The 21821-nt window shown below is 36.1% G+C and overlaps 1 protein-coding gene across 1 annotated transcript in view; it reads left to right on the top strand.

The window, feature by feature from the left end:
- The window catches only part of plcd3b (phospholipase C, delta 3b), a gene marked incomplete at its 3' end in the record, with an annotated part of 123357 nt that extends 102148 nt beyond the window's left edge, over positions 1-21209 (top strand). The window contains exons 11-16 of the mRNA XM_079389106.1: positions 5216-5366; positions 5968-6084; positions 6184-6362; positions 15140-15275; positions 20845-20994; positions 21076-21209. Coding sequence (XP_079245232.1) covers positions 5216-5366; positions 5968-6084; positions 6184-6362; positions 15140-15275; positions 20845-20994; positions 21076-21209 — 867 coding nt within the window. The remainder of the gene's footprint in view (positions 1-5215; positions 5367-5967; positions 6085-6183; positions 6363-15139; positions 15276-20844; positions 20995-21075) is intronic.
- Positions 21210-21821: the final 612 nt, after the last annotated feature.

Here is a 21821-nt window from a genome sequence, read left to right as displayed (position 1 = left end):
TTGTCAACTAGTAAAATCAGTGTAGTACAGTTCTCTAGACTCTCTAGGTCAATAATTTTCAAAAAAATGTTGAACATTTGCTTTTGGACAACTATAAACTGGTAATTTTATATGTTCTCTATATAGTGTACCCATAGGCCTATAAATCCTAAAATAAGTTTTTTTTTATTATTAATTATTAAAAATGAAAAATTTCCCATAGAAAAATTGTGCCACTGGAGGGAGGAGTCATATAACTCCTCTCACTTAGTTTCACTTTAACATCGGTTAAAATACAAATAAATACATAAATTTCATTCACACTGACAAGCTAAACCATTTTATCTGATTATTACTGGGTCAGGGCTCATTAATTTACATTTACATTTATTCATTTAGCTGACGCTTTTATCCAAAGCGACTTACAATTGCTATATATGTCAGAGGTCGCACACCTCTGGAGCAACTAGGGGTTAAGTGTCTTGCTCAGGGACACATTGGTGTCTCACAGTGGATTCGAACCCGGGTCTCTCACACCAAAGGCATGTGTCTTATCCACTGCGCCATCACCACCCCTTATTAATAAATGACTGTCAGGCCAGAGAACAGTGTGAAAGACAAGAGAACTCTCACCGCACTGATTAGCGAGTGCTGTCCATACATGCTCATAAAAATTACAGCATTTACACTTGTTTTAGAGCCTTTTAGGTTAAAATATTCCAGCGATAGCATACAATCTACCCGTTAGAACACATCAAGAGATAAATTCAGGTGATTGTGAGTTCATTTGTGTGAAAAACCTTCTTCATTACAATACAAAATAGCAAGTGGTGTCTATAAAAAATATTGTGAAAACAATAACTGTTGTGCTTGTTTCATCATTATATTGTTTATATATTTTAAAACAACTTAAAAAATAAAGTCACATAATAATCAATCATCACTGCTTAAAAATGTAAGTCGAAAATTTAATTCTTAAATCATGAAATAAGATACAGAATCAGTAAATTATCAGTAAACTAATCATTAAACATTTGTAATCATTCAAAAAATATTGACCATTTCATCTTAATGTTCTTCAGAACTGAAGGCCATAATGCTAATGTTGTCCACAGCAAAATCTTCAAGATCTGTTCAAAGACTTTGAAAAGGTTTCATTTAAGTGACTAAATAAAAAATACATATAAATTCATTATATTTTCATAACCTTTAATAAAGACCAATTTAGTAAGTATGCAAAAACTGTAATCTTCTAAATACCATTACTTTTTTTACTTTTAATGGTATTGACAATATATTTCTCAAGTTATCACACACAACTGAATGTACGTCCAAGGGACACTATATTACAGTAGTTATCTATTTTCATATTGTGCATATAACAGTACTCACATAAGGACTCATAATTTACTTGAAAAGAGACATGTCCATCGTGTAAGTGCATCATCTACACAAACCATTGTGCTTGGACCCCGATAATCGCCTTGAGTTAAACCGCATTGTTTCAGTTACCTTCTGTGTCGTTGCCCACAATGCTTCGGTGACAGGACTTTGAAATAGCAAACAGAGAAAACAATAAAAGGCATGACTTATTTCGCATCCAGCTAGCCAACTCTGTCCAAGCTGTTGTCATAGCTTAGTAAGCTTTTTTATTAAAATAGATAATAGCAAAGTTCCATAGAAAAATATTATGAAAACTATAACTGTTGTACGCTTTTTTGCAGCAGGGGAGTTCAAGAATGCCGGACACACAAGTACTCTGGCTCTTTTGCCAAAAGGCTGCCCAGATGGGCTTTGCCAAGCCATCATCAAAGTTCGTCTTCAAACTTTAGCTTCTAGTTATTATTCTTATATTATTGAAAACAGTTGTGCTGCCTAATATTTTTGTGGAAACATTGATACAGTTTGACAATTCTTTGATGAATTCATTAAAAACCATTTATTTTAAATATATATTTTGTTTGTTTTGTGTGTGTGCTGGGTACTGGACTAATGGATGTCTACTAGGTCTGTAAACATTTGAAAAGCATGTGACTTGAAACTGAGATCTAATTGGCTTGTTTCAGATCGTCCTAATCATCCTAATTGGCTGCTTTCAGATCAGAGCCTCCCGTTTTTGATCTTAAGTAAATTCAATTTTAACTTTTAAAGTTGTTCAAATGAAGAAGAAGACGAATAAATGGATCATGGAGTTTGGATGGAGTTGGCTAGCTGGATGCAATGTAAGTCATGCCTTTTATTGTTTTCCCTGTTTGCTATTTCAAAGTCCTGTCACCAAAGCGTTGTGAGCAATGACACAAAAGGTAACTTAAACAATGCAAGGCGATCATCGGGTCTAACTAGCACAGTGCAGGGCTCCAGACAAAAAAATCGAGTAAGGAGCCATTGGCTCCTATAAAAGAAAAACTTAGGCGCCAAATTATTTTTTTAGGTGCCACAGAATAAAAGTGGTTTATTTTATTATCATTTTATTTTTCCCCCTATTTTAACATTTCAATAATTTTGTCATGTGTTTATGTCTTATCTTTTCTAGGCTTTATCAGCATTTTAATCCATCTTGTAGATGATCAGGTCGACCGGGGGACTAAGGTTCACTTAAAGTGTGAATTAAATGTCTTTTACAACTTGAAATATACAGTCACAAAGAATTGTTCGTTACACAGAATCTGTACCAATATCATGGACCATAAGCATCACTTGGCAACTGAGTGCAGTGCATCCTATAAATGTTGTGCAGTGCATCCTATAAATGTTGTAAATATAGCAAAACGCTCCTCTTTATAGTTATTTTTCTAGCTGACTGATGAGTTTATGGACACTGAGTGGTTATTCTGAGGTAAATGTATTACAATGCAATGTTTACAAGCTTTATACATTTCCTTAGTTTGAAACACTGAATGAGCTTTTACATGAAACATTTCAGTAAGTTGTACTATAGGCTTTCTTATTGCCTACCTTTTGATCATGTTCATTTCCTACTATAGTAGTAAATCGAAATATATAATGGGTTCATTTGCTGCTTGAACTGAGGTGCTAAAGAGATCGCGCCTGAGCATTAAGTGCGATACTCTCCGCTCGCGCGATCCGGACGCATACACGGACCGTGTGGACGCGGGGTACTGGTGTTTATATTACTGAAAGTGTGCGCTTGTGGTCCGCATTAAAGAGCACCCAAACCGCATAATTAGAATTTCGTAGCATTTTAAAGCTGATACTTTGTTTATTAAAAAGTAAGACAGCACAAAGCTTTTTGCGATTACTGGATGGCAAGTGCGCTTCAAATAACAGGAAGTCCATGCATTAACAGAGCACAGCATATAGACTAAGATCGCGATAAGAAGAAGCCATATTAGTAATGATTATAAATGAGAATTGTTGACGATATTGCCAGTATGCACAGAGCTGACAGCTTTACCTGTTGAAGTTTATTCAAGTTGTGCACGAAATAGACACAGCTTTTCTGCACTTGCACTTTGGGGCTGTTTACACCTGGTCACTTCATGCATTTTTTTTCTGATCGGATAGCTATCTGATCCTGAAAAGACCAGGTGTAAATGCCGTCCGAAACGCATTCGAGACGGATATAAATCCAATCGCTGGAACCACTTCAGGAGGTGGTCTGGGCGAAACCGGACAAGTGTAAATGCATCTGGTTGTTGAAACCACATATGGTAATTTTACTCCTCCCATAATATTAAAATAATAGACGTGTGAGAGCGTTTTATAGGCTATATGGCATGTTATAGTCAGATATGACAGCGCAATGCAACAAGCATCACCGCGGATGAGTAGCGGAGTATTTCTTCAGCAAGCGACGCGCAAACTGAATGAACCTGAAAGTAAGTCGCAGACGCTCAACACACAATCTTCTTCATTAAAAGTAGCGAGACTAGCCTATCTTTCCAGTGCTGATGCCGCGCGCTCTCTTGTTGCGGTCTCTGATATTGAAATTACCTGATAATTAATAAAATTATCCATTGCTTTCATTGACGTGAACTCCGTCATATTTGCATATGAAGCGGGAATTGAAGAACGGATTTATATCCGTTTTGCAAAGACACATTTATGTGGCCAAGTGTAAATGGGGAAACGTTTTAACAAATCATATAGATATCCGATCAGAGAAAATGCATGAAGTGACCAGGTGTAAACAGGCCCTTTCAGGTCTCTCTCACTGCGTTCAGCAGACTGTGTGCGGCAGAGACGAGGACTGTTTGAAACTCTTTTCCAGTAAAACTTTGATGCGCATCGTCTTATGTAAGTTTATTACATGAACATAACAAAAGATGTGAGCTCAAAACAATCGGGAAAAAAGTCCTTTCATGCTAATTATATATAGTCGCCACTGGCGACCTCAGCAAAAACTTCACTCGCAAATTAATATTTTTGGTCGCAAATGCGACCATTTTAGTCTCAGTTTGGAGCCCTGACAGTGGCTTGTGTAGATGATGTAGTTATACAATGGATGTCTCTTTTCAAGTAAATTATGAGTCTTTATTAAGTATTATTATATGCACAATATTAAAATAGATAGTGTCCCTTGTTCAGTTGGACATACATTCAGTTATGTCTGACAACTTGACAAATATATTGTCAATACCAATAAATATTGATAATATGCCCACATTAAATGCAAATTCACTGATTCGGTATCTTTCGTGCTTTAACAGTTGAATTTTCAACTTACATTTTTAAGCAGTACTGATTCATTAATATGTCACTTGTTAAACGGTTATTTAACAATTGCATTCAGTCCTGCTGCCTGCATTAACAGTGTCATTCAGTTTGTTTGCGCCCCCCAAATTTTTTAGCACCAGCTGCCACTGGTGGAGACTCAAAAGACCTAAAGTGCTAAATGTGCAGTGTTGGGGGCTCCAGGAACGTAGGAACCACTTCTATTCATGTTTTTATACATATGGGGGGGGGGGGGGGGGGGGGGGGTGAATGCACAGCGCTCTTCTCCACAATCAATACCCAAAACTGAGGTCCAATTGAGCAAGGCATTGACCCCCAGTCGCTCCCCAGGTGCTGCAACAAAATGTGTGTATGTGCTCACTACTCACTGCTCCTAATGTGTGTGTACAGTAACTTAGGTTAAAAGCAGTGGAAAATTCCATGTATGGGTCATTTCACTTTATTTGACTTGCTATCAGTATTCATTTCATATCATCATCATCATCATCCTCACTTTTGTAGATAACTAATTTAATCACATTTTGCCTTTTCCTTTCCTCAGAGGGACTGCAGGTTGAGTACAGAGCTGTCTGATCTTGTGGTGTACACCCAAAGTGTTGCTTTCAAACAATTTGATCCATGTGGCAAGAAGCATCCCAATGAAATATCGTCATTCTCAGAAAGTGATGCGTTAAAGCTAATCAAAGAAGCAGGTACTATGCAAGTGCATGTTTGTGAGTGTGTTTCTTCATTCTACAGGTACTTTCTTCCTTGTAGACTTTCAAAAATTAAAGTCTTTTGAAATTCTTACTGAATCATTTAATTTGTCTATTAACAATGTTATGTTCACAGTTAACAGTGGACCGAATTTTGTCTTTTTTATTTTAAGTTATGATTTCTATCTCACAGAGTAATTTCCTCCACATCTCAAATGATGTATTGTGTTTATTAACATTCTGAAGTGAAGATATCATTTTAAACATTATTGGAATAAAATAGCGGAATTTTTTGTGATTTTATATATTATTTTATGTATATTTAACTACACACAAATATATATATATATATATATATATATATATAATTTTTTTGTGCAAAATTTGATTACTAAATGACAGTTTGACTGGAAATGACAAAGAAAAAATATTTTGTGTATACACAAGGAATATTTGCTGTGTTTTTTTAAACATAACGTCTAAGTAAAACATCACATCTACAGTAAAAACAAATTTAACTTGAACTGTAAATCAGAGATAAATATTTTATCCTATTTGTTTGTTTGAATGGGTCCAAAATGACTCTCTTTTTTCACAGGGAAGTTGTTTGTACGTCACAACAGCATGCAACTGAGCAGGATCTACCCATCTGGTCAGCGCTTGCAGTCTTCCAACTACAACCCTCAAGACATGTGGAATGCTGGTTGTCAGATGGGTAAATATTTAAGCAAAGAAAACATGCAGACTATGACATTTTTTAAAATTTCTGCGTTGTCAACATTTATAAAAAACTGACAGAAAAAATATTTTACAGTGGCACTGAACTTCCAAACCCAATGTGAAGAGATGGATCTAAACAGAGGCCGTTTTTTACCAAACGGCTGCTGTGGCTACTTGCTGAAACCAAGCTTTATGTGCCAGCCTGATTCAGATTTTAACCCGGAAAACACTGGGGGAGGCCCTGGCCACAATCCAACACTGCTTACTATCAAGGTATAGCACTAAACAGAGAGGTCTTTATAAAAACAAAAACAAACAAAAAAAACACATTCATTGAGAAAAATTTCCCTATCTATTTCCTGAGTTGACACTACATGATGTCACAGTGTTACACATTTGACTTCATGTGAGATGTTACACATTTGAGATGTATTCTAATGAAATATACAGTGCAGCGCATAAATGAGTGCACCTCCTATGAATGAATAGAAGAGATGTATTTTCGTAATGATCACTAATACAATTCATGGACAACTTTGTGCAAAAAAAGTAAACTTAAGTATACTTGTATAAAGTGCACTTATTTTGGAAATAATACACTTTAAATGAACACACTTACTGTAAGTGCGAATTAAATGTTATGTTTTCACCGCTTAAGTACATTTTATTTGTAATTCATTTCAAATGTATCATATTTTAGTTAACTTGTGAAAAAGAAATGGACTTAAGTATACTTTTATAAAGTGTACTTATTGTGGAAATAATATACATTAAAAGAACACACATAAGTGAAAATTAAATGTAATGTTTTTGTCGCTTAAGTACATTGTATTTGTAATTAATTTAAAATGCATCACATTATAAAGTTATATTAATGCAATAAGTTGAACTTTTGAGTGGGACTTTAGAGTCCTTTTTCTTCCTAGAGGTGGTTGATATATTGAATATTACTGGTGGTTATAATATTGATTATATACATTAAATGTTATAGGATCGGGTCTTTGACTTTTGTTCAGTAGCTTAAATTGAATTTTAAATTGTTTACTTAAAATAAAATATTGTATTTTCAGCAGCCAAATTTCTTGGTCCACACACATGATCACATTCCGATATGAAAATGAAGTCATAGATAAATTATAGGACACGATTAATTCACCTCCCCAGTACATCTTGTAAAAACTGTCACTTTACATTGAAAGCCACACAAATGGCAAGACTAAATTAAGAATAAAGAAAGCTTATATCAAGATATACTTACTTGATTCATTATCTGCAGTACATAAATTCTTATCTGTAATCATCCAAACGTGGCGCTCTTTTGTTTTTCTTGTTTGGGGGGGCTGTTCCCCCTCTGTACAGATCGCGTTCCCCTTGGTGGAAATCACATTTCCTTAATGATATTCAAAGTATTCTGTACACCGATGTAAAGTACAGTACTATGGCCACGTACACACTACACGTTTCAGGAGTGACAACCACATTTAAATGCGGGAGTGAGTCCCATAAATTGTCGTTCCATGTGTGTAGAAAACAGCACTCACTCCCGCATTTGTAACCATAGCAACATTTTGTCGCCTTGCGGGAGTGAATAAAAGTTTACCGTTTGTTATCTGCCATTTTTTGACTAAAGACTCTTTTTGTCCGTCGATTTTAACTGAACCACCGCTGATAGACGTGCAGCGTTGTGTTTATGCTCGGGAGGCTGCGCTGTCTTGCAGTGTTGCCATGCTTTTGGCATGTTGTTTGGGCTTATCTAAAAAAGATGGAGTTAATAAAGTGGTCTGTCGCGGATATGACATATACATAGATATACATGAAATCATAAAGCATTTGGGTGTTTTAGTGTTTTTTGTGCTTGTCCTTTCCTTTTTTGTTTAGTTTTTTTATACGAAGATCTGGCAACACTGACACTTTAACACAGGGCTCATGAGCGCAGCTAGCCCCGTACTAAGTTAAGACTTCTTTCACTGTTATTTTCTTGCATCTCACATACAAATGAAGACACATTTCTGATGCACGTTCAAATACGTCATTAACAACTAGTTGTTCAGTTCCGTTCCGTACACACTGCGTAGAATTTCTGTAAATGCGGTGGTCACTACCTGTATTTTTCAGGAGCTAATGCGGTTGTGGAATGCGGTTGTCACTCCCATATTTTAGATAATTATGTGTGTACAGAACGCGATTAAGGAGTAAAAGGTGAACTGACAACCGAATGTAACTGCAGTGTGTACGTGGCCTATTACATACAAATACAGTTCTCTCATAAATGACACTGTATGTGAAATATTATGAACTTCATAGAGTTCATAGCGAAGGAGCTGGTGATGAAAATTCCAATAATAAGTTTTATTTGAGTATAATAAAAGAAAGTATACTGAAGTTCAGAAGAAAAAATTTCAAGTGCATTAATGCACATGATATTTATTATAGACTAAATACATCTAAAATACATTAATAAAATATATTATAAATATCAAAATAAGTGTACTTATTTAAAACACAATAAAATCATAATTACGTAAAATGTATGTTTAAGTAATATTTAATTAGACATTATTATAAAGTGTATTTTCAATTGTACTCTGTTGGAAACTTTTCCTTCATCAAAGCAGAGACCAGGAGACGTTGGGATATCTTTCAAGCAGAAGTTGCTCTTTATTGAGAACTCACTGTGCGTTGCTGTAGTCATCCAAGTCTGACTATATCTCAGCACAGTGGAGTTTATACCTTTCGAGGGGGAGGGATACATAGAGGTGGAGACAATCTAAACAAAGCATGCAAATGCAGTACAGGAATCGGCCCATTACCAGAATTTCCCCGGCCCTGACATCATCAGCATAACAGTGTGATTCAAATGCATAGGTGCTAATCCAATCAGCCTGACAGTATCACCCATACCTTCACATTATCATAGCTTAACTTGGGACAATGACACTGTTCAGGAGGTGCATAAAGACAAAAGGTTAATGTCAGACACCTGGATTGCTTGACTTAATCTTCTTTGAATATCATCATCTATGCCTCAAATGCAAAATTCAGTCTACTAAACTTTCTCAGTTTATATACTATTGTATTGGAACCTAAATTAAACATTTAATAAATTTGTAATACAACAACTCTCTTTAAGTACATTAAAGTGACCTTTAATTTAAATTATATTATGTTATCTGCAAGTGCACTTTTTAAAAAGTATACTTTTAAGATTGAAGTACACAAAAACTTTTGTGTGATTTTTTTAAACCGCTTAATTGGGACGTTATTACATCTTTACACAGTATGTACTTTCATAATTGCTTCTAGTGTCTTTAAAATATGGTAATAAAGTGTACTGCTATGTACTGACAAGCAATTAATGTCAACTAAAATATAATTTAATGTCAGTTAACAGTACACTTAAGGGTGAATTAAATGTAATGTTTAAATGTAATGTTTAAAATCATTACATTTTGAGTGATATTTTTGAATCACTTAAGTGAGACTTTAGTATATTTTATATGTAATTTGAAATATGGTAAATGTGTACTTCTGAATAAGCAATTAATGTGAACTAAAAATACTTTAATTTAATTTACATGTATACTATTATGTAATTAAATATATTTCTAGTTATATCTCTGACAATGAAGTTGTAATTTAGTATATTTAAAATTTTATTTAGAAAAATCTCTTAATTACATCTTTTTTTTTAAAATTTGAATAAAATTAAAACTAAAAAAATTTCAAATCACATGAGCCAATATTTTATTCACAATAGAACATAGATTACATAACAAATGTTTAAACTGAGAAATTTTACAATTTTATGCACAAAATGAGTTCATTTCAAATTTGATGCCTGCTACAGGTCTCAAAATAGTTTGGACGGGGGCATGTTTACCATAGTGTAGCATCTCCTACACTATGGTAAACATTTCATGGTAAACATCAAGTTTGAAGACATCTGGGCATTGATGTTATGAGTTTCTGGAGCTTTGCTGTTGGAATTTGGTCTCATTCTTGCTTGTTATAGGTTTCCAGCTGCTGAAGAGTTTGTGATCGTTTTTGACATATTTTTCGTTTAGTGATACACCAAATGTTCTCTATGGTGAAAGATCTGGACTGCAGGCAGGCCAATTCAATACCCAGACTCTTTTACTACAAATCCATGCTGTTGTAATAGCTGCAGTATGTGGTTTTGCATTGTCCTGCAGAAATACACAAGGCCTTCCCTGAAATAGACTTCGTCTGGAGGGGAGCATATGTTGCTCTAAAACCTTTATTAACCTTTCAGCATTCATAGTGCCTTCCAAAACATGCAAGCTGCCCATACCATATGCACTTATACACCCCCATAACATCAGAGATGCTGGCTTTTGAACTGAACACTGCTAACACAGTGGAAGGTCTCCCTCCTCTTTAGCCCAGAGGACACGGCCACTATGATTTCCAACAAGAATGTCAAATTTGGACTCATCTGACCATAGAACACTTTTCCACTTTGAAACAGTCCATTTTAAATGAGCCTTGGCCCACATGTGCTTCTGAACCATGTTCACATATGGCTTCCTTTTTGCATGATAGAGCTTTAGTTGGCATCTGCAGATGGAACGGCAGATTGTATTTACCGACAGTGGTTTCTGGAAGTATTCCTGGGCCCATTCTGTAATGTCAATGACAGAATCATGACAATGAGTGATGCAGTGTCGTCTGAGCGCCTGAAGACCATGGGCATCCAACAAAGGTCTTCGGCCTTGTCCCTTACGCACAGAGATTCCTCCAGTTTATCTGAATCTTTTGATGATGTCATGCATTGTAGATGATGAGATTTGCAAAGCCTTTGAAATTTGATGCTGAGGAATGTTGTTTTTAAAGTATTCCACAATCTTTTTACGCACTCTTTCACAGATTGGAGAGCCTCTGCCCATCTTTACTTCTGAGAGACTCTGCCTCTCTAAGACATCCCTTTTATAGCTAATCATGTTACAGACCTGATGTCAATTAACTTAATTAGTTGCTAGATGTTCTCCCAGCTGAATCTTTTCAAAGTTTCTTGCTTTTTCAGCCCTTTGTTGCCCCTGTGCCAACTTTTTTGAGACCTGTAACAGGCATCAAATTTAAAATTAGCTCATTTAGTTGATAAAATTAATGTAGACATTTGTTATGTTCTCTATGTTCTATTGTGAATAAAATATTGGCTCATGTGATTTTAAAGTCTTTTAGTTTTCATTTTATTCAAATTTTAAAGGGGTCATTGGATGCCCATTTTCCACAAATACTTTGGTTAAAATTTTTCAATGGTAGTGTAAAAAACACCTTCTTTACCCTGTCAAAATCAGCTCTGTTTTCATCAAGCCGTTTTTTTTAAACCATGTCCCTTTAAATCAGAGGTCTCAAACTCAATTCCTGGAGGGCCACAGCTCTGTAGAGTTTAGCTCCAACCAGCTCCAACTCACACCTGTTTGGAAGTTACTAGTAATCCTGAAGACCTTGATTAGCTGGATCAGGTGTGTTTGATTAGGGTTGGAGCTAAACTGTGCAGAGCTGTAGCCCTCCAGGAATTGAGTTTGAGACCACTGCTTTAAATGCTCATGACTCTGCTGACCCTGCCACTCTCTTCCGTGGAGTGATGAGCAGTAGTTTACTTTAGCCGCGAAACTGGCTAACTAGCACGCTATTAGGAAAGGTGATTTGCAAAAAACCGTTATACTCACTTCTGTAGATGAAGCTGGATCACGAATGCTTGGCGCGAACATAGACGCATTTAGGCAGATTGGGGATCGGCGCATTCACTTCAAAGCGAAAGTAATACTAATCCCCTGCGTCGTCAGCTGCTCAGATGTCAGGAGTAAATTATGACTGCTTTATTCATTATTACATCCAACAAAAAAAACGCCTCAATCACTTAATCGGAGACATCTTGTCTTCCCCTGCACCAGAGGCGGACAGCTCTCAGCTCACTCAGGGCGGGTCTAAGGTAAGGCGGTCTTGTCAATCAACTATCGTAGGGGGGCATGTACAGAACTACATTATTCTGACAGGAATCTCAGAACAGCCTGATTTGAGAAAAAGGATTTTAAAATAGGGATTTAAAAAAAAAAAAAACACGGGTGGATTTTTATCATTATAGGATGGATGTGTACAGACCCTTCCAACACACATTTCCGGAATTCGGGTTGTACCTAGGTACAAACAGCACAAACACAAAATGGAAAACCCCTCTACATTTATTCTCAAAACAATCTCTAAAACAAATACACTAAAACCCTTTTTGTTGATGCGCAAGAAAAACCCAATACTACACACAGTTAAAACATTTGAACTCGCCTAGAGTCTGGAGAATAATGCAAAATCATTTTCTGTTTTACATACAAAATTACCTATCACTGAAAACATAATTATGTATGATTTATAAGCCTGTTTCGTCATTGGGGACCTAAAAATGTCCACAAGGTCAGAATTTAGTGGTATTACTATCCTTGTGGAGTCATTTAGTTCCCATAATCTATAGGATTACCAACACACGCGCGCGCACGCACACACACACACACAGAGAGAGAGAGAACTCACTTAAATTGAATTAAAATCAATTATTTACATGTGCTTTAGTACATTGATAAATATATCACAATAAGTGTACTTATTTTAAACACTATATAATCATAATTATGTATATTTAAGTTATACTTAATTTAAGTTATACTTAATTAGACATTATTATAAAGTGCATTTTTAAAAAGTGCACTTAAATGTGTTAAGACATATTGCCATTAAAGTGTACTCTCTTTAAACTTTTGAGTGGTATGGTCCCACATATAGGATTTTTATTTCCGTGCCCCTGTGAGTAATGTAAGATTAAGTAAAATTTAGAACGTTCGGTGACGTTGCAAAACTGCCAAATTCAAATGGTGGTTTCGTGCGTTGGCTGGTGCTGAGCCAAAGCGAGATGTGCACTGCCATTGTCATATTATCACAACTATGCAGTGTTCTTAACCACATAATGCATATTTTAGGTTTCAGACATTTAAATACACAAGTACTAGTAAAACAATACATTTAGAGCTTGTAAAATACACACAGATGTCTATGGAAGCAACAATAACAATCCATTTAAATTTAATTTGTCGATGCGTTTTATTCATATCAGACACATAGTGTAAGTAACTATAAAGTTCACTCTATTCTTCACCCAGTTCACTAGCCACTTACTTGCACGTATTTTCGGAGAAATTGATGAATTCACGTGGTGTAAATCCAACTAACAGGACTCTCTAAACATAGCGCCCATCTCATTTATAAAGGCGTTTAAACGACAAAACACACTCATTTACACATATTTGTGAATTGGAATATCAGATTGTTCATGACATTGTAAGCAACTTTGTGAATATATTAAATAAAAATGGAAAAATTAAATAAAAGCGATCCATCTGTCATACAGTGTTATTGTGGCCGCGGTGTGTTACGTGAGAAGCATGACGCGTCGCCATGGAAACAGTAAGGGGAAACGTTATAAAAATAATGGTCGCCTTAAAAAAAAACTCACTCTGGGGGGACCGCTAGAATATTTTAAACTCACCACTGAAAGGGTTAAGTACACTCGAATGGCCTTTAATTTAAATTATATTATATTACTTGCAAGTGCACTTTTTAAAAACGTATATTTTTAAGATTTGAAGTACACAAAGTACACTTTTAATACAATTAAGCACACTTCTTTTTCACATCTTAAGACATGCATTAAACGTACTTAATAAAAACAGAGAAATATGTCTTTAATATCAATAAAATAAGTAATTTAAAAAAAAATAAATAAATGAAGGATTGTAGAAATGAGTACACCTTTAATTCAACACAAGCATAATATTTATAGTTCTTAATATGTCCTAATTTTAAATGTACTGCTTTGACCCTTCTTGGCACTGTGTGTGCAAGTTCATGACAAATTGTCTCATCTTTTCTGTTTAACTCCTGGAGGATGACCTCCTTAAATAATAATAATAATAAATGGGGAATGTTGCTCAACTTGTTTCTACAGAATCCCCTACAGGTGCTCAAGAGTTTGTTTTTTTTCACCTTGGGAGAATGCATATCATCATTGTCATGTTGAAAAAATGCCCAACAATGCAGGGAATGAAGAAAGGATAGCATCTTCTGTTTCAAGATGTTACATCACAATTCATGACAGCAATAAAGAAGCACAACTCCCTCACACCTTCAGCACTCATACATCCATATTAGATCTTTACTACCACTGAACCTCACTGTGGGAACCAGGCACTTCTCACTGTACTACTACTCTAGCAACACCATAACATTTTGGATGCAGTTAGATCCGAAATGATTGACTTGGTGTTGACTTGGGCCTTGGAAAAGGGTGAAATGAGTTTATTGTGCATTGGCTACAGTAGATCGTTCCAGTCACTTCTGCAGGCTGCATCTTACTCTATGAGATCACAGACACTGTCACTCTTTCATAGATTTTGCTAGATCTGAGACGCCTGATATTTCTCTTGCTATTTTTCTAGCAAAAAATCACTCATCGCTAAATGAAAGCTTAAAGTGAAGGCCTGGTTATTTCAGGGGCCTTGTCATAAGTCCATTGTTTTTGAATTTCTTGTTACTTTTGCTATATTTTTGCAACACATTTTTTTTGCAACACAAATCACTTTAAGATTTTTTTTTTTTTTTCCCTGAATAATTTTGACATGCTTCTTTGGTAATTGATCAAGCATACTTGCTGGTACACATATCTCTAAAGAACTCTAACATGTTTTCTAAGTAAAGAGTAATTGCTGGATTTCTTCAATTCCAGAGGGGGTGTACTCAATTATGCTGCGCACTGTAGGTGAAAGGGTGAATTCAATACAATAGCACTACATCATCACTCACTTTAATCAAAGAGTGTGAGCAAACAACTTTATGCACTGATCTTTTTCCAAGTGTTTCAGTCTTTTTGGTGGAAAACAATCTGATATTTAAATAAACTATGATGAAATTGTGGCAGCCTCCATTGCAATAATTTTACCATATTTGTTGGCATGCATGCTCAAATTTTTGTCTTGTTCCAGGTGATTTCAGCCCAGCAGCTGCCTAAACCTGACAAAGAGAAGCTCAGCTCAATTGTAGACCCTCTTGTATGGGTGCAGACTTATGGGGCTCCCATAGATAACAACACAAAGAAGACGCACCGCATTGACAATAATGGTACTTCAGAATTCTTAGGGGCCAAGCACCAAATGTGCTTAGGCACCTATTTTATTCACCTATTGTGAAATTTGGCACACAGAGGACGGTCTGAACCATACATAAATTTGGAGTCTCTAACTCAAAATCTCTAAACCCTCTAGTGTCACCAATGGTTCAGCAAGTTTATGCTTATTGCCTACCTTTTGAACTGGAAGGGTCATTTTCCTCCGATTTCTTGGCTCAAGATGATTTAATTGCACCCTATGACGTAATTTTTCATCATAAACATTTTTCCACCATTTTGAATTTTTCCTAGATGGTTTCTCTGATTTTCACAAAAATTAGCTGAGATCATTTTCAGACCATGCTAGAAATCAAGTCAAACCATTCTCAAACAAAGCGTGAATTAATTATATGCCAAAATTATTGTGAGGCTGTATCTCTGCAATGCTTTAGCGTATTCAAACTGAATTGGTGTGTGTTACAACAACCATGACCTGAGGGTACCTGCACGCTTTTCTTCAGGAGATATGAAAAAACTTATGTGTCTTCAGTACAATGCCCTTAAGGTACTCAAAAAGTTTGAATGAATAAAATTATAATAGCCTTTGAATATTTTTGCCTGTTAAATGAGGTCTTGATAGAATCCTTGGATCATGCCAAGAACATCAATATCAATTAAAGTTGCAAGCAGCGTTGAAAGGGCCCTCGCACCCAGGCTCGCCGCCACCTGGTTACTTTAGGAAGCCAAAGAACGGTGAGCAATATGCATTTAAAGTGGTAAATATTGGAGGAATATGTCAAAGTCATTTAACACCTTATAGCTTATAGCTTATGAGCTAAAACACATTTCTCTTGCAAAGATGTTTGCGTTCTCTCGCAAAACTTTGCGTTCCCTCGCAAAACTTTGCGTTCTCAAGTTTTGCGAGGGAACGCAAACATTTTTGCGAGAGAACACAAAGTTTTGCGAGGGAACGCAAACATCTTTGCGAGAGAACGCAAAGTTTTGCGAGGGAACGCAAACATCTTTGCGAGAGAACGCAAAGTTTTGCGAGAGAACGCAAACATCTTTGCGAGGGAATGCAAAAGTTTTGCGAGAGAATGCAAAGTTTTTCAACGATATATGGAAAAATATTTTTTCCTCCCACCCCGAAATCTTTCCACCACCATGAGCTCTTAGAGCCTCCGTAGGTTTTGGACTTCGTACTGGGGAACTTTTTTGTAGGTATTGGTATATTATATGTGTTTCGTATTTGTACACTGCCACTCAAAAGTTTAGAATCAGTAAGATTTTTAATGTTTTTAAGAGAGTCTCTTCTGCTCATCAAGGATGTATTTATGTATTTATTCGAAATAAAGAAAAAAAAACGCAATATTGTGAAATCTTATTGCAATTTCTAATATTGGTTTCCTATTTTAATATACATTTACATTTACATTTATTCATTTAGCTGACGCTTTTATCCAAAGCGACTTACAATTGCTATATATGTCAGAGGTCGCACGCCTCTGGAGCAACTAGGGGTTAAGTGTCTTGCTCAGGGACACATTGGTGTCTCACAGTGGATTCGAACCCGGGTCTCTCACACCAAAGGCATGTGTCTTATCCACTGCGCCATCACCACCATCAAATTTTATATATTTTAAAATATAATTTATTTCTGTGATGAAGCGCTGAATTTTCAGCATCAGTACTCTAGTCTTCAGTGTCACATGATCCTTCAGAAATCATTCTAATATTCTGATTTATTATGAGTGTTGAAACTGTTGTTCTGCTTACTGTCGTGCTGCTTAATATTGTTTTTTGGAACCTGTGATACTTTTTTCTTTGATTCTTTGATGAATATAAAGTTAAAAAGAACAGCATTTGTTCAGAATAGAAATCTTTTCTAACAATATAAGTCTTTACTATGACATTTATTCATTTAACACATCCCTCCTGAATAAAAGTATTGATTTCTTAAAAAAAAAAAAGAAATAAAAAAAATTACATAAACTTTTGAGTAGCGTTGTATATTGTAACACAATATTTATTTTTAAAATAAATGCTGTTCTTTTTAACTTTGTATTCATCAAAGGATCAAAGAAAAAATTATTACAGGTTCCAAAAAAACAATATGAAGCAGCACAACAGTTTCAACATTCATAATAAATCAGCATATTAGAATGATTTCTGAAGGATCATGTGACACTGAAGACTGGAGTAATGATGCTGAAAATTCAGTGCTTCATCACAGAAATAAATTCTATTTTAAAGTATATTAAAATAGGAAACCAATATTAAAAATTGCAATAAGATTTCACAGTATTACTGTTTTTCTGTATTTTTGATCAAATAAATACAGCCTTGATAAGCAGAAGAGACTCCTTTAAAAAACATTAAAAATCTTACTGATCCCAAACTTTTGAGCGGCAGTGTATGTGAAACATAGCTTGAGAGGCACTTCGTTGAAATTTTAAAGGTGGCACTATCGAGCCATTTTGCCACACCCACTTCTTAAACCCATATCAGATGTACATTTTCACAACTTTTGGCGTGTGTGCAAAAGTTTCATGAGTTTTTGAGCATGTTTAGGCCCTCAAAAATGTGATTCATTTTGGAGAAGAAGAAGAATCTGAGCAATTCCAATAGGGTCTTTGCACCACCGGTACTCGGGCCTAACCTAACCCTAACCCTAATTATACCATAATCAGCCAAACTTCCTGTTCGCCATTTTGATTTTCTTTGAAAACCCACTTTTTCAAACTACTCCTAAATGATTTGTCTGACTTTCACCAAATTCAACTCTGATCATCTTTAGACCATGCTCGTACAAAGTTATGGATTTTGTGCTCATAGACAAAATGGTTTTTCATTTATATAATAACATTTATTATTATTATCAATGTTGAAAACAGTTGTGCTGCCTAATATTTTTGTGGAAACATTGATACTTTTTTTTCCCCTAAATTCTTTCAAATTTTACTATTGATTTTGAAATATAACTTGGTATGTGTTATACTAAGCATGACCTGAGGGAACATGAGTATTTTCAGCACAGTGCCACCTACTGGTCAAACAATCTTTAAAAACACATTTTTGTTTATAACTTCTGAAAAGTTATAAAATTCACTTTAGATTTGGTGCATCATACCAAATTGAACGATACCCAGTTTTCCTATGTCATTTTGGGCATTGGCCATTTTGAGTTTTGTAGTAAAATGCTGTATCAGCAAATGCCTTTAACTGGGGTCTCCAACACTGTTCCTGGGAGCTACCATACTGCAGAATTCAGCTCCAACCTTAAAGGGATCATATGATGCTTTTTTAAAGATCATTATTTTGTGTATTTGGTGTAACAGAATATGGTGACATGCTTTAATGTTCAAAAAACATTATTTATAAAATACTGTACATTATTGTAGGTCCTCTATGCCCCGCCTCTCTGAAAAGCATTGTTTTCTACAAAGACCCTCCTTCCGACAAGCACAGTCTGCTCTGATTGGCCAGCTGGCACACTGCATTGTGATTGGCCAAACACCGCAAGCACTCGTCGGAAATGTAACGCCCCTTTCCATAATCGCAAGCTTCATCTTTCAAAATAAATGTAAAGACAGTTAATAATTGTCCTTAGTTTTATCATCAGTTCAAGCCCGAAATGGGAACAGAGTTGCGTGACAGACACAGTGATGATGTGTTTGCACACAAGCTGCGATTAAGACAGCTGACTCCACTGTGATGTGACCCTGTCTCTCTCCCTCTCTATCTCTCTCTCTTTCACACTTGCGCACGCGCACACACATACAAAACTCTGCATTTGAACAGTCAATAGCAAATACTTAAACAAAACATACTTACAGTAGCTGATTCAGAAGCGCCAGATTGTCATAGCAAAGTCATCGTCCATAAAATGGGTCGCTGTTCTGTTGTAAGTAATCTTAGTGATTCCTAACTGCATCTACTTGCGGAAGGCCAAATATCGTGCTTTTATTTAATTTTACTTAACGCGCAAATATTTCCACATCGTAACGCAGACATGTGGGGGCGTGTTTGAATAAGCCGTTTTAGGAGGGCGAGTCTTAACTTTGATAAAGAATATCTCTTTGGTTTTGAGACTTTAGTCTTTGTCACTTCAGGGATCTTATCTATGCACAATCAGCTTGTAACACTCCAAAGAAAAAGGAAAACTTGAAATCGCATCATATGACCCCTTTAATCAAACATAACTGGACCAGCTAATTGAGGGGTTCAGGAGTACTTGATAATTACAGATGTAATTACAGGTGTGCTGAAGCAGGGTTGGAACTGAAGTCAGGAAGGTAGCTCTCTAGGAGCAGAGTTGGAGATCCCTGGTCTTTAAAGGATTAGTTCACCCAAAAATGAAAATTCTGTCATTAATTACTTACTCTCATGCCGTTCCAAACCCATAAGGCCTTTGTTCGTCTTCAGAATACATTAAGATATTTTTAAGGGCTTTTATGCCTTTTTAATGAGACAGGATAGTTGAGCACTGACAGGAAATTGTTGGGTGAAGAGAGGGGAGCAGCATCAGCAAAGGACCTCGAGATGGGAATTGAACTCGGTTCACTGTGAGTGCAGTTGTATGTTGGTGCACTATCCACGAAGTTATTGGCGCCAACAAGATATTTTTGATTAAATCCGAGAGCTCTTTATCTCTCCATAGACAGCAAGGGTCCTACCATGGTCAAAGCACAGAAATGTAATAAGGATGTTGTTAAAATGGTCCATGTGACATCAATGGTTCAACCGTAATTTTACGAAGCTACGAGAATACTTTTTGGGCACAAAGAAAACAAAGCATAACATCTTTATTCAACAATTTCTTCTCTCCCGGGACAGTCCTCCACCATTATCGATGCATACATATTGCTTTCCTCTGCTTGTAAACAAGGCACAGCACATGTGTGTTCTACGTCAGTAGGACCACACGCATGTGTCGATAATGGCAGAGCACTGCCCCAGGAGATACAATTATTTTTGTTCACTTTGCACCCAAAAAGTATTCTCGTATCTTCATAAAATTACTGTTGAACCACTGATGTCACATGGACCATTTTAACAATGTCCTTACTACGTTTCTGTGCCTTGACCATGGTAGGACCCTTGCTGTCTATGGAGGGGTATAGAGCTCTCGGATTTCCAAAATATCTTAATTTGTGTTCCGAAGATGAATGAAGGTCTTACGGGTTTGGAACGACATGGGGGTGAGTAATTAATGACAGGATTTTCACTATTGGGTGAGTATATGAGCAATTCATATACTCACCCAATAGTGGGGTGGTGATGGCGCAGTGGATAAGACACATGCCTTTGGTGTGAGAGACCCGGGTTCGAATCCACTGTGAGACACCAATGTGTCCCTGAGCAAGACACTTAACCCCTAGTTGCTCCAGAGGCGTGCGACCTCTGACATATATAGCAATTGTAAGTCGCTTTGGATAAAAGCGTCAGCTAAATGAATAAATGTAATTCAATTCAGCTCTTTGGCTCTTCATATTGCCTTTGTTGTGCTTGACCCCTTAATTGCTGCTTGCAGCCATATTTTTTTATTATTATATGTGAATATAAATTTCTCATTCTCCTCAGGCTTTAACCCCAGATGGGACTGCATCTTTAAGTTCCAGCTTCATGTGCCAGAGCTGGTATTAGTACGCTTTAAGGTTGAAGACCATGACTACACCACCAAGAATGATTTTCTGGGCCAGTTTACGCTTCCTTTCACAAGCATGCAGACAGGTATGATTTGTAGATTTTTTACTGAACACAAACTGCTCTATTGTGACTGCACAAGCTCATTCTACAACATCTGTTCTGCAGGTTACAGACATGTTCATCTGCTGAAGGCAGACGGCTCTAGCATGTCTCCCTCCAGTCTCTTCATCCACGTTAAAATCACACCTGGCTACAGCAGCCCTGCTGGACAAATGGGCTCTCATGGTACCAGAGAATAAAGCAATGAGTTAAAGCACCCGGAGTGCCCTTATTTGGGAAATTATGTTTTATATAAAATTTGAGACCCAAAATTGCCACCACTGAGTGCGAGACATTATAATTTATTTAAAAATGACACAGAAGCCATTTCACAGAGTGGAAAATAATATGTTTGTCTTATTTTCCAGTAAAAATAAGTAAATATCCTCAAAATTTTAATTTTACAGGGAAACAAAATGACAAGACTCAATACAGTGTAAAATTGCAAGGCATGTTATGCGTCTTGAATTAAGTTAAGGCTTATAGTTTAATTGTGACAATGTATGTATATCATTATTTTACTGGAAAACAAGAAGATATGTTCAAGAAAATTATTATTATTATTTTATATATAAATATATATGTGCAGATGCAAGCCTATTCCAAAAGTACAATGTTAATGATGTCATGTGATGTTTTAAAATGGCAATGCAATACATTTAATATGCACCAGCCCATGTTATACAAATATTATGTTACATTTCCTAACGGAACATTTTACTATGCAGTTAAGAGTGGAATTGACTCAGAGATGAAGCATACTTGTATACGTTGTGTTGACAATCGCTGAGTCCAGCCAACGTAATCCTTAT

Source organism: Barbus barbus (genome assembly GCF_936440315.1).
Source record: "Barbus barbus genome assembly, chromosome: 32".
In the NCBI taxonomy this organism is placed as follows: domain Eukaryota; kingdom Metazoa; phylum Chordata; class Actinopteri; order Cypriniformes; family Cyprinidae; genus Barbus; species Barbus barbus.
This window is presented reverse-complemented; position numbering and strand designations above follow the sequence as displayed.